Here is a 13,564-nt window from a genome sequence, read left to right as displayed (position 1 = left end):
GTCACGAAGGGTCAGGTACCACGACAACCGATTAGACTGAGCGCAGTACACTTCGCCAAACGAGTATCTCATGGTTCAGACACCAGTGCTCTAACCCTCGGTTACACATCTACCCGTACACAAAAGTACATAAACTATTCATTTGGACAAATAAATAAAGATTTTTGTTTGTTTTGACCAATAATGAGAATAATTAAAAAACAAGGTTCTAGCCGGTGAATATTGGGTAACCTGCTGGTATGTATGTACAGACTTCATGTCGGCAGGGAGCGCGTGCATCCATCGTGTGCGTGGGGTACTCGTGTGTTCGAGTCTATACAGACATGCACAGGTAGGGCTTCTATCGGGTGGCAGCACCTGTCAGGTCACAGGGTGAATGGAACAAGGCCCCAAGGAAGGTCAAAATGTTAGTAATGCTTGTGGTTTCTATCAACGCCAGCTTCATGGACAACATTAAGCAAATTATCTTCCTTTTATTCCTTGATGGTTTTCATCCCTTTGTTTTATTTACTCCTACCGTTCTTCTTCACTCTTTAGCCGTTCTAACTATTCGTCTATCGTTCTCTCTCTGCGTATATATGTATACACGCATATTAAGAGTCTATTCCTGATAAATAAAATCACTGCTATACTAAGCTCTCTTATGTTTAATTTCACAATTTTAATCAGATATTTTTGCCACTTTACCCTAAGACAAAGCGCGATTTTACCTACATAAAAATAATTTTATGTACAATATAAGCTAAACTATGCAAGTATGTACAACCACGTTTTCTTCTACCTATATTTGCTTTGAAATATTGAAAAAAATATAATTTTCAAAACCAAATTATTTTATTTATTGTTAGTATTACAGCACCTTAATATGTTTACTGTTTAAAATGTGTTTTTATTTCGATAGGAAAATTGAAGAGACAAAAAGCAGCGAAGCGATGTAATAATAAGGTCACTCAATGCCTTCTAATGATGAGCACTAAAGTGTTTATTTTATCAATAACAGTTAAAATTTACTTTCAGCACGTGTCTCATGGGATACAATAAACATTTTAAGTTTTATAGAAGCCTTTGCCGCAGGATCATAGATCCTTTAAGTATGTCCTGCGACATGAACAGCCACAGAGGACCCGCAGCTCTGACCTAAACCGCGAAGACATTGAATAGTAGACGAAAAAACTGACAGCACAGTGGGCGTAGGGGAGAAAATTAACGATTAAATCAAACAGCTTGAAAGCATTATATTGTTTGCCAAAGGTAGAGAACTCTGAATAAATCAACCTGGCCATGCTGACAGTGATTACCGGGACTTTGCTGGCAACGAAGATGTACGAGGCAAGCACGAGCATCCTGGTCAGCGCCACCTGCGAGACTCGGGCCTCACTTCTTACAGAGCTTTTCTTCAGCCGCCAGGACATAGCAGCTCTCAGCTTGACCACCGTGATGGCCGTGGCACCGGACACGAGAATGAACATGACAAAGGGAAATGTGATGAGCATGATGGTGTCATCCACCGTGTCGTACAGGAGCAGAGCCTCGTTGTCCTGCCAGGTGGCCGAGCGAGCCACCTTCCACATCGTCATCCCCGTGGTGTTGTCGTACACCGGGAACACGTATCTCTTCAACGGTGTCATGATGAAAGCCAGCTGCATGCCCACCACAATGGCAGCCAGCAGGATGCCCATGGTTCTGGTGGTCATGAATGAGTTGGCCCTCAGTGGGAAGACCACACACACACAGCGCTCGACAGCAATCAGTACACTGACACTCGTGGACGTCTCTCTCAGACCGGAACACACGCCACCCGCATAAAATAATGTTTTCTGATAGAATTCCTCTCCTAGCGCAGGGTCAAATATCCTCATCCAGTAGGCCACAGTGAATATCATGCAGTACAGAAGGTAAACAATGTCTATCAGCGCCAGGACAAAGAGACAGAGGTTCATGCGGTCCTTGAGTCCCTGTCGTCTGAACACCAGACAGTTGACGATGTTGGTGGCTACGCCAGCAACCACCACAACGGGTTTCACGAGAATATTGCAAAAATGTAGAGCTTTTAGATATATTTGAAAACTCAGAATATTACTCGGGTTATTCCAAGGCAAAAAGCTGGTTTCAAGTTCGGTTTGTGCCAGTGAGCAATTGATTGAATATTTCATGTTCACAATGCAAAAGGTCAGGAAAAGTAGAAAGAAATGTGCATCTAAATGATTTTGTTTACAATTTGTTCTTTGCGCTGCACTATTACTATGGCATTTTTTTCATTAATTTTTTAGTTGTTTTCGCTTTGAAGCTAAAACTGTCAATCAAGGCTGCGTTGGTGTTGGCTACTTGCTGATGTCATGAGAAAAGTTCAGCAGGCACCTGGAAACATCCAGAAAAAAATCTAAGATATATAAAGGATGTGAGCTCATATGTCCATTGACTTCCATCCATAGAATAGGACTGCATATACTTTTGTGATAACATGTTTAGTTAAAACATTTTAAAGCTGTTCTTGTTATTATGGGTTCACGATGATGGTTTGTTGGAGACCAATACTTAGCCGACAGTTTACTTGATTACTTGCCCTCGACAGTGTTGCTTGTCCGTCATCTTTCCTGCCCGTCTGCTAACGACTTTCTGACGCTCACCTTTTCTTACCTAAGAGTCTTGTGGTTTGCCAACAAGCCTCCCTAGACACTAACTGGGACAATGGTTACCTCCCCATTTAAGTTACCAAATGACAATTACTTACCGTCGTACATTTTAGTACAAAAGTCGACACATGCAGGTTCCATACAAACAGAGGTGGACTCTCACCAAGTCGCCAAAATTATGTTAGCTAAGAATGACTATTTATACACATCGGCGCTTACAGAACCAGAGATTTCATTAAACAGTAACGCCTACAGGTTTTAACTTCATCAGTCAACAGATAATAATCTTTTTGTACACTGTCCCCACCGTCGATAAACAAACGTGACATTTTCCTAATTCTAAATGTTTATTCGTATATAGTCATAAAATGACAAGATTCTTAGAGAAATGCAGTTAGTCACGAAACATAACATATTAAAAATACAGAGAAAAAGGTAATGTATAGTTTCTACAAATATTTCAGGGTTGCTACACTGCGGGATCCGCAAAATATTTTTCTTGGCCTAGAAAAGGATTCTTTGCTTTGTAGGAGGGACACGTGTGCCGGAAACTGTGTTTTTGTCGGTAAACTTGACAAAACTAAGATACAGGCGATGTCTGGTAAACAATAGTCATAAAGATATACTTTTTCAAATTGTATTTTAGTTTAATGGATTCCTGTTTAGCAGAAATAAATAAAGCGAGCGTGTTTTTCTTGTTGAAACAAAATCGCTGATGAATGATAATTATGCCCTCGTTAATTAGTTATTACTCGACAAATCTGTGATCTTTGGCCCTAGACTCAATATGTACCGAGTAAACTTAAGTTTCTACTGTCCAGTACAAACTATTGTTAACAGCAGAAATAGTTTTCGTCGTCTCGGGTGGGGCGATGACACATCGATAGATGTGGCAGGTGACGAGGCCCGCCATTCAGGTCTGTCTGGAGCCATGGTGAGCAGGTTTTCACTCCTTCATGCTTGTAAGCAAGTTCCTTCTCTTGTCATCTGAGATACCTCCTCAGGAGCTTCTTCTTGAATACCTGGATTCTCCTCTCCCTATCGGCAAGCAGAGTCTAGTTGGACATCCACAGAGTAGGACCGGTAGTACAAGGGACTTGTACAGGCTGTACCTTGTAGTCAACCTCATGTCATGATGTTGTGGGTACACAAGATGGAGATGTCTGCACTGGAGCTGCCATCCTTGGAGCTGGTGGCTTCCACGTACTCAAGCTCCTTTCCTCTTTGAGCTGCTCTCCGTCCATATAATATCTGGTTTCTTTTCACAAAAGACCGTTTTTGTTAGTGCTGGCCTCCATGCCAAGTGTTCAAACTGTCAGTTTTGCAGTTCTCTGTTGTTGCTCTTAATGTTTTCAGGAATATTTTATTACGCATTTTAATATCTTCCGATAATATCTTTTGGCTTGTATGTGTTAATCGTGGAGCCGGGACATTTAAGATAAATGACTTTTTGCCGGGATTGTTTTGTCTTGCTGATGTCATTCCTTTCATCCCAAATCGGTAACAGGCAATGGACAATTGGAATAGTGTTACTGTTTTCTTATCTGCTTGTCTCAAACATAACAGACACTGTTAGACCATAATAACCCTCCAGATCCTCCAAACTGTTTACAGCGTTTGTGATACAGAAAAAAATGAGCGAACGCACGTTTGTTCATATTATTCACTTATTCTCCACTTTTCCACAGTTTGCCACTCTGTTTGCGTCTCTTTCCTTTCTCTATCTATCTCATTCTTTCTTTTTCTTTCTCAAAGTATGCGCAAAATTAATGCTCCTTGTTGTTATATAATGTGCGATTGTCTCTGTGTGTGTGTTCACATAAATGCGTTTATTGTTGGACTGTTCATTTTTTTTGTTTATAGAGAATGTTTTCGTTGTTGAGGCCTTAGCTCTTACTAAACAATGTATAAACCCATGACAAGTTTGTTGTAGATGAGTTTATTTATGACCACGTGCCAACCACAGATTACACATTTTGAATGTTTTCATTATCTAACGACCCAATGACATTTTTGAATATCGATAATTTATCCCTTGACATATACCCATTGGTGGAATCAATAAATGTTCAAAGTTGAAAGGTCTCTCTCTCTCTCTACCATCCTATTTAACTAACAACGAAAACAATGCACCATATGTATTCATTCAACTCCCAACTTTTCTTTCTCTCTTGTTCTTCGTGCTTTAGTTTGTAGTGTAGAAGTGTGTGAGTTACCTTTCTCTAGATGGAGGGCTCGATGTAAAACAAAACATAACTCTGCTTATTCTGCTGCCCTCGAAATAAAGATTGTCATTAGTCTTTACCGATGTGTTGCTGTCTTGCAAGTAGATGTAAAAATTGAAAAGACCAAAGCTACTAGAAACTCAGTCTGTGACTATCTATTCCTTTCCTATAACTAATATTGTCATGAATCTTAAAATAACTTTTTCTACACTACCATTGAATAGATTATTGATATCTGTTCCTTACTTAACTATATAATACTATAATGTTGGCTTCGCTCTTCGTCCTTGTCCAGTGTTTCTCCACCTGTTTGTCTGTTCGTCAATTTGTCAGTTCGCCCATCAGTTTGTCCGTCTGTCTTTGTCTTTGCATTAAAAGGTTTTGGGTAGGAACCTCACAGAACCAATTAAAACAATAACAGACATTTTTGAAAGATCCGACAAACAACCAGCGACACGCCTATTTGTTTTCTTATCATTTCGCAGTTTTCTGTAGAAAATCGACAGTTTTTGAGGACATATACTGAGCAAACTCAGAGAGTAGATATCATTAAGTGAATCAATCAGCCCATGGTACAAGCCTGAACAATTGTGATTAGAACATTCCAGCAGCATCCCTCTCATCACGATGATCAAGCCTAGTTATGTGCCATCAGTACAAAGAAAACTTTCAACAAACAATTTGCACTTTCGTCAAAAGAAAACACCAGATGCTCCGAACATGGATATCAGCAAACTCAGTCGACATCTGGAGATGTCCGGGCAACTGTTTGCTCTGACATGCAGGCCTCTCAAGACTTGTCTTTACAAAAGTGCATTCATAATATTGGGTCACGACGATGGTTGACAGAAGGTCGATGTGACATATGAAGAGGGTAAAGAGTCTCCTTGTTTTACACTTTTCTCTACACAAAGAACTGGGTCCCGTGGTTGTTGCTTTGCATTTTGGTGTGGCAAGGCATCTGCTTTGAAAGACGTTATTATTATTATTGCTGTTGTTGCGCTAATAAAGCAGACAAAGGAAATGAAGATGAAGAAAAGAAGGAAGGGGGACAACAATAGCGACAATGATAGTGGGTATAGATAATACTAGATAATATTAGTTGTCACTGTGACCATAATGGAGACAATGAAATGGTTTTATGGTGATCACAATAATAGTGGATATGGTCACGATGATAATAGCGAACATTGTGACTATGATAACGACGGGTACAGTAACATCTGATGTTGGTATTGCAACAAAGATAACAGAGGGTATGATGAAAGTGATGATGGCGAGTTCGTAGTTTTGAGAGGCGATTCTTCCACTGTGGGTAGGATACACTCAGGGTCTACTCGGGTCCAATTTCGCTTTGAAATAAGTTGTTGATATTCGATGCAAAAGACCATCTGTTGAAACCTAAATGAATTCTTCCCTGACTATAGGAGTAACCTTTCGAACTTCAGGTTTCATTCATTGTTAAACAGTGACTGAGAGCATTTCCTTTGAGCTGACTGCTCGTGTGTTCGTGAACTTGAATGTTAAAAAACGGAGAATGTTAAATGTTACGAGCTTGTACTCCTTATTGTGGCTTAGTATATTTTGTAAAGTTATACAAGTTATTACTAATTACTATTATTGCATGATTATCATTATCTTCCGGTCTGATTACAACTTATTGCTTTTCAGTAACTATAATGTAGGTCACGCAATCAGGGCTTCACAAACAGACATGTTACATCTCTAGTTAAAATAATTAGACCAGTATGTCGAACTAACAGCTTTCTTTTTTCAACTGTTCTCCAAGGATCAGAACATTGCCGTTTATTTCTAACTGCACCACATGATATATTATTACAACTCTCTCTCTCTCTCCGTGATTGTCTTCAGTCTCTTTCGTCAGTTTTCCCGTTTCCTGTCCGTCCACTGTTTTGTCTTTATTTGGCCGCCTGTCTTCCCGTCTGTACTCCCGTCCGTTCGTCTGTCTGTATGTCTGTACATTCTTGTTTGTATTATCGCCCTTGTACAGGAAGTAAGAAGCGAGATAAAAGGACACTCACAAGGATCCACAACAGATGCAGTCAGAGTTGTTTATCTTTGTAATCTCACCTGTTCACAGCAGCTGTAAGACTTTTTTATGGACGTGTACTGAGTATAGTGAGTACATATATGTGTGTATATATATATATTTATAACACATCATAAGGTAAGCAAACAGTCAATGGCACATTGCCAGAACGATTTTCTCTAGAAAACTCTGGAAGCTGATCCGTTATCATTGCAATGTACAATTTCAAACCATGCAATTGGAGATTGAATAAAAGGATGCTGTTGATAAAGATGTCAGCGAAATGTTTGTCAATGTCTGGACATGTCCGGTTATTCTAATGTGAGATAGTCATTAGTCTTGTCCTTGTAAAAGTGCACTCAAAGTACATTTCTAGGGAAGAAAGCAAAAACAGAAAAGAAATAAATAAAAATGAGGATAATGGTTGAGGTTAAGTGGTGATGGTTGTGATTATGACACGAATGTCCTTCACTTGTACTGGACTGAGAAGGTAGCATTCATAATCACGAAACATACCGCTTGACCATATAGAAAAATAAATTCATCAAACTATAAAAAAATTCATAAATTCTCCCTGAGAGAAGATTATTTCTACTCTGTTGAAATCTATGCACATTGCTGTGTAAAAGCAGCTTTTTCTGTGTATTTTTAAAGTCTTTATGGTATTTTTCGGAATTAGCCTAGTGTAATAAACTAATAAAGGTGATGATAAAACATATTTTAATTCGCACTTCAAACGCTTACTTTAATTGAAACATTAAGCAGAAAGACATATCTTCTCCTTAAAAGTAATTCAACTTTTTTCACAAATAAAAATGTTTTCCCAATAATATTTATATGATATTTTTTAGAGGAAAGAACAATACCTGTAACTAGCACAGGTAAACGTGCGGTTGTAACCTGCTTTCTCCTCTGGATCAGTTTAAAATAATACTTTTTTCCGTTTTCGAAGTACGAACAATACTGTCAGTAATCCGAGAATATTTCATAGATTTTTGTCCCTTTACACTTGAGTCCTTTTAAGCTGCCTTTATTTATTTATCTATTTATTTATTTGTGTTATTATTCCAGGCTATCGAATACTTTCAAATGATGAACACACGGTGTCGACATACGGCTGTATCGTTTGATTGTAATATTTGCCAATAACTTTAAACCTTTGCTGGTGCTAGTCACGTGACATAGACGAAGAGCGGTTTAACGTACCATTAAGACGAACTACTTGCCGACAGGTGTCGCACACAACAGTTCACGAAGCTGTGATCTGAAACGAGACGACATGAAGATGTAAATGAAGAAGTGAACAGAGCTGTTTGCATGTGAACACATCTGTGCTGCCAGCTGCGAGACTTTGTAGATGTTGTAGTTGCTGCCTGTGTCGGAAAACTCGGGGTCAAGGATGCTGGTGAAGGTGACGGCGATCCAGGGCAGTTTGCAGGTGATGTACACACACGACACCAACACCAGCATCTGGGTCAGCGCCACCTGCTGGATGTGCGCCATATTGCCGAATGAGCTCATCTTTCTCCTCCAATACATGGCCGCTTTCAGCTTGATAATTGTAATTAGTGTGGCGGTAAAAATAACGATTAAGGCGACCGTGGGCAGAATGACAAGCATGAACGTGTCTTCAATAACGGTGAATGACATGAAAAAAGAGTTTGCCTGCCACTGGCTCGAAATCTCAGTTTTCCACCGGATTTGTCCAGTCGTGTTATCGTAAACGGAGAAGACATATTGTTTGACAGGCCACGTGATGAAGCCGACCTGCATGGAGATGACAACGGTGGCCAGCAGGATGCCCATGGTTCGAGTCTTCATCAGCGACGCAGCTTTTAGCGGGAAGACGACACAGATGCACCGCTCCACCGCGATGACCAGCCCCACCAGGGCTGATGCCTCCCTCCACCCGTGACTGACACCCAGGGCGTAGTACAGCGCCTTCATGTACAGCTCCTCCCCCACCACAGGCTGCACCACCTTGATCCACAGAGCCACAGCAAGGACCAGCGAGTACAGGAGGTAGGTGATGTCCACGGCCGCCATGGTGAAGAGACAGAGGTTCATGCGGTCCCTCAGCCCCTGGCTCCTGAACACCATGCAGTTGATGAGGTTGGTGGGGACGCCAACCAGGACCAAGAAGGGTTTAACCGCGGTGTTGAAGTAGTACAAAGCATACTGATAGACTTCGAACGATATTATATTCCGCGGATTACTCCAGGGGTAGTAATTTATAACCGGTGTGTCCAAGGTAGACGAATTCATGCCTTCATGTTTTTTGCTCATTTCTGTTAATGACACCGATCCGTCATTCAATCATTGTATGGTTTGCATGTCTGGAACATTCAAGAATCGTTTCATTTTATTATTAGAGTTGTCGTTGCTAGAGTCAGAAAAGAAATAAGTTGTTCATGTGCTTACGACTGCATTGCCAATAATTCCAAGTAACAAGCACACACACGACTCAATTAAATTCCAAAATAAACCGACTCAATGAGATGTGAGATGTGTAACACGGACCCACATGCAAGAGTAAAGACGGTTTAATAAATTACTGTCTTTGTAGTCGATTGGAGAAGTTGAAAAACTCATATGAGAAGAATTCAAAGCATACTATTTATTCTATACTTATGTCTCAAATATACATGTACTGACTTTTAACAAAAACTATTTTTCTCAATCCAATTTATTTTTCTCAGAAGATTAATAATACGAAATGTGATGTCTGTCTACTGCAACAAGAGATCTATCAAACATTTTAAATTATCATTTTTGGTAGACCAATTTTAAAATATATATATATACATGTACCAAGTTTTGTGTCCACTTCATCTTTTGTCTGTCAGCTATGATCATTCCTCAAGATTGTCAGTGACATCCCATGACAAGTGGCGCCACCTGAATCTGAAGTAGTTGCAGGTAAACCCTGGTTCGCCAGACATTCTCTCCTCCTATTTTATAGAAACAGGGTTTGTCGATCACCTTTAATTGAGCATTTCATTTTGCATATAATGCACACACGAATGGACGCACCCGTTATTATCAAATTTAAAATAATTTTTTAACAATACCTTTCCATTCAAATCAGCAAATACTGACAAGTCTTCGGCAAAGTAATTACAATAACAATATATTGTCTGCATTGAATACTGGTTCTGGCGTTCAAAACATTTTCATTTTACAGGAACAACCTTTAAAAAAAACTAAGTAAAGTCTGAAATAACAATCAAGTAGACCTATCTTTAATTTTCTTAAATTTATTGACACTTGGTAATTTACAATTCGTTGTTTTATTTTCTTCTTTTTAATTCCGTATCTTTTTGCAAAGTTTTTTTTTTTTTTTTTTTTAATCCTTCCCCAACGGAATAATATTGTTTTTACATCCTGTGACCAACGCTGCCTGTGATTGCAACTTAACCACTTATCGAGAGTTATTTTCCATTAGAAATTCCGTACCACAAACAAAGCTGTGCACGTGAGCTATCGTACTTATGTTTGTACATCTGTGAGACAGAATGTCGATCTGAGCGCTCGGCTAAGTGGAAGGGGCGTCACCCACATTGATGGGAGGTTACTCAAGATGCGATGAGCCACGCACCGGAACACTGCTGCAGGTTCACGTGCACTTGTTCCTCTGAACATTCCATCACTGACTGAAGGATAGTCAGACCACGTGAAGCATCTCGACCTGCTCTGAGAATCAGTCTGCCCCCTGCCTCCCGCACGCCGACAGGAGTTGTGGCCCTTCCTGACGCTGTTGCCATGGAAGATACAAAAACAAACGAGATGGAATAATACAGTCAACGAGTGCTGAAGCTCGATCTAACAAAAATAATGAACACAATGGAATACGTTGAATACTTCTCAAATGTTGTCAACCTTGTTTATTGCAGCACAAAGGTCAGTTTATTGCGGTCAAGGTCGCTGTCAACATCACTGTCCACGTTATTCGCCATATTGGCATTAACACGAGTCAGATAAATCATATCTGTAATTGAATATTTGGAAACAAAATATATTTTATTTCCAGTTAAAATGCAGGATTTGACATGGCAAGTTTGGGTTCATGGTGACTTACAATCGCGCTAACAATATGGCGCGCGTGGTTATCTTCCCTTCAAGGGGAGAACCAAAAGTCGCTAACAATAAGCTTTGTTTACTATACATGCAATGCTGTATACATAATAATATACCCGAATGCACACACACACACAAGCACGCACACACACCTCTGACAAACCAACCGATCGAGACCACGCCAAGCGTTGAAGTAAAACACGAAAGGGTAGTCAGGTCGAGCATACAATTAGCATCAAGACAGTTCTAATGATTCAAAAGTCAACATTGTTTATTGCTGTCTCCGACTCATGTCGTTTTAATCATTACTGTCAAGCTTTGTATATCTTTAGGTGAAACATGCCTTGTGTCCAATACTGTGCGATCTGCTGCTTTATTCCAATATCTCACCATACAGCTACCCCGCGATACCAGGGTGTCAATTGAAAATGTGGACATAGATACTATAGTTGTGTTCAAAACCCAATTAACAGTTGGATTTGCAAACTTAACTCTTAGTTCCACGTTTTTTATACTAATTTTTGAAAGAGAAACCAGTGTGATTGAAGACATGTGTGTTCAGGTCCTGAGTGTGTTACCAGTGGTAACCTTCAAAGCTGCTCTTGCAAACCGTGGGTTGTGGGCTTTCTTCTAGTTCTCACTGTGTGTTTGTTCTGACTTTTTCCTACAAGGTTTATTTATCTATAAATTTTTACATGCTCTCTTTCACTCTCTTTCTCCCTCCCCTCTCTCTTCCTCTCTTTCTCTCGCTCTTTTCCTCTCCTTTCCCTCCCCACCCCTTTCCACGATAAAAGATGACAAACCGCAAATAGTAATCACCTGCTGATACTGCTGTAAATAAGCGTTTTCCAATATGTTGCCTTCCGATTATAAATAAATCCACGTATTGGAATTTCATCAAAGTAAGACCGATCATAAAATAATTATTAGACGCGGATTCTAGTGTTTCAAAATTACAAAGAATGCAGTTTCACACAACAAGATCGTTTTTCTTGAAATCGCGTTTAAAGATAGGGGTGAGGGAGTAAAAGATTCACGCTGGCAACAGCTGTCTGGGTTCTAGCAATGAAATATATTAAAAATGTCCTTATAGAAGTTGTTTGAATAGTTAACAGAAGTTGTCGGGTCAACTGTGACGAGTGTGACGAGTCCTGAGTCACGGTTGAAAGACTGAGCTCACGGACTTCAGGGTGGACGGCATTGGTTCGGTTACTTGGCTTTGGATCCTGTGTCCACAAAACAGTTTAGGCTTATTTCATGTTTTCTTGACCCTCGAGCGCCGACATCAGAAATGATTTCCAACGTTTTGTCTTTAATTCCTGAGTCTTGGTTTTCTTAGGACAACACTACTCAGAACACGAAGGCAAAGGGTGATGCAAAACATGATGGCAAACAATGGCAAACTTTGAAAGCAAAGGTACGACAAAACACGATGATTAAACAAATGAAAAATAAACAAAACATAAATATCAATACAGAATCACAACTACTACTCATCATGACTATAGACAACGTCCAGAGATGCGACACACCTTGTTACAGCCACGTCAGCAATGGTTCTGCTGTCCACAGAAGAGTTTCTACACTCGTTAAACCTCGTTTCATTATGAATACGAAAGGAATCCTGCAAAACTCTCACTCTTACCAGTAATAGCAAGCACTTGGTAGTTAACTTGTCAGTGGCTTAGAATTATTTCAAAACGTATAGATGACTGCCGACCGTAGACCAGTTCCAGTTTTGGTAGATTTTTTTCTTTTGTATTGACGAATATTTGTTTTCATTGTAGAGCTGTACTATGTCTTGAGCTACTTTCTTCATCCCTTCTTGTCTTTTTTTGTCCTGCTGATGCACTTCTATGTCTGAAATTACTATTGTCTTTACACTCTGTAGTCGTCTTTACCAAATAGTCATTTTTTTTAATATCATTTTAAAATTATGATTATTAGAAATGTATTGATGTTTATCAAAATAACATATGTATTACTTGTACGGTATGTCATCGCTTTCTCTAGAGGTAATGCAGGCTTGATAATAAGGCTAGTCGCTATAAATAGCGCAAGTGCAGGGTTTACACCTACCCTCCCTTTGTGTACTTAGTATTTCTGGTGTTGGTTTGTGCCAGTAACTGACAGACGACATTAGCAATTGCCTCCCCTTTGTTGAAACCATTCTGAAGTAAGTCATCTCAACCGAAATTTATACATTCGTTTTCTTCCACGTTGTGAATTTAAATATGAACTTTGATCGTAAATGTTATATTTGATTAGTTAATTGAAAAATTATATGTTTAATATGCTTTTTTAAAGAATATGCAGGATTCGTCACATCAGATCCATCCTGTCAGCTTCTGCCGTCAGAAGTGTCATGGATGCTTTTCTCTCGTCCCGGTTGACTGCAACTCTCTTCTTGTCGATCTTCCTACCGGAAAACTAGAAATAATGTTCGAAATAATGCTGTTCTTATTGTCTTCCAAAGGTGAAAGGATGACGAGGCTACTCGCCTCCTCCGTGAGCTCCACTGGCTGTGAGCTGATATCGAGTACAAGATGGCGGCCTGTCCCACCCTTGTCCTCACCGTC

At 39.7% G+C, this 13,564-nt stretch overlaps 2 protein-coding genes across 2 annotated transcripts; both read right to left on the bottom strand.

The window, feature by feature from the left end:
• Positions 1 to 1,076: 1,076 nt before the first annotated feature.
• LOC112565949 lies at positions 1,077 to 1,940 on the bottom strand. The gene has a single exon (XM_025241850.1). The coding sequence runs from the start codon at positions 1,938 to 1,940 to the stop codon at positions 1,077 to 1,079; it is 864 nt and encodes a 287-aa protein (XP_025097635.1).
• A 6,186-nt stretch (positions 1,941 to 8,126) lies between these two features.
• Positions 8,127 to 9,173, bottom strand: LOC112565948. Its single transcript, XM_025241849.1, has one exon. The coding sequence runs from the start codon at positions 9,171 to 9,173 to the stop codon at positions 8,127 to 8,129; it is 1,047 nt and encodes a 348-aa protein (XP_025097634.1).
• Positions 9,174 to 13,564: the final 4,391 nt, after the last annotated feature.

The sequence above is a fragment of the Pomacea canaliculata genome, linkage group LG6 (genome assembly GCF_003073045.1).
Source record: "Pomacea canaliculata isolate SZHN2017 linkage group LG6, ASM307304v1, whole genome shotgun sequence".
Lineage (NCBI taxonomy): Eukaryota > Metazoa > Mollusca > Gastropoda > Architaenioglossa > Ampullariidae > Pomacea > Pomacea canaliculata.
This window is presented reverse-complemented; position numbering and strand designations above follow the sequence as displayed.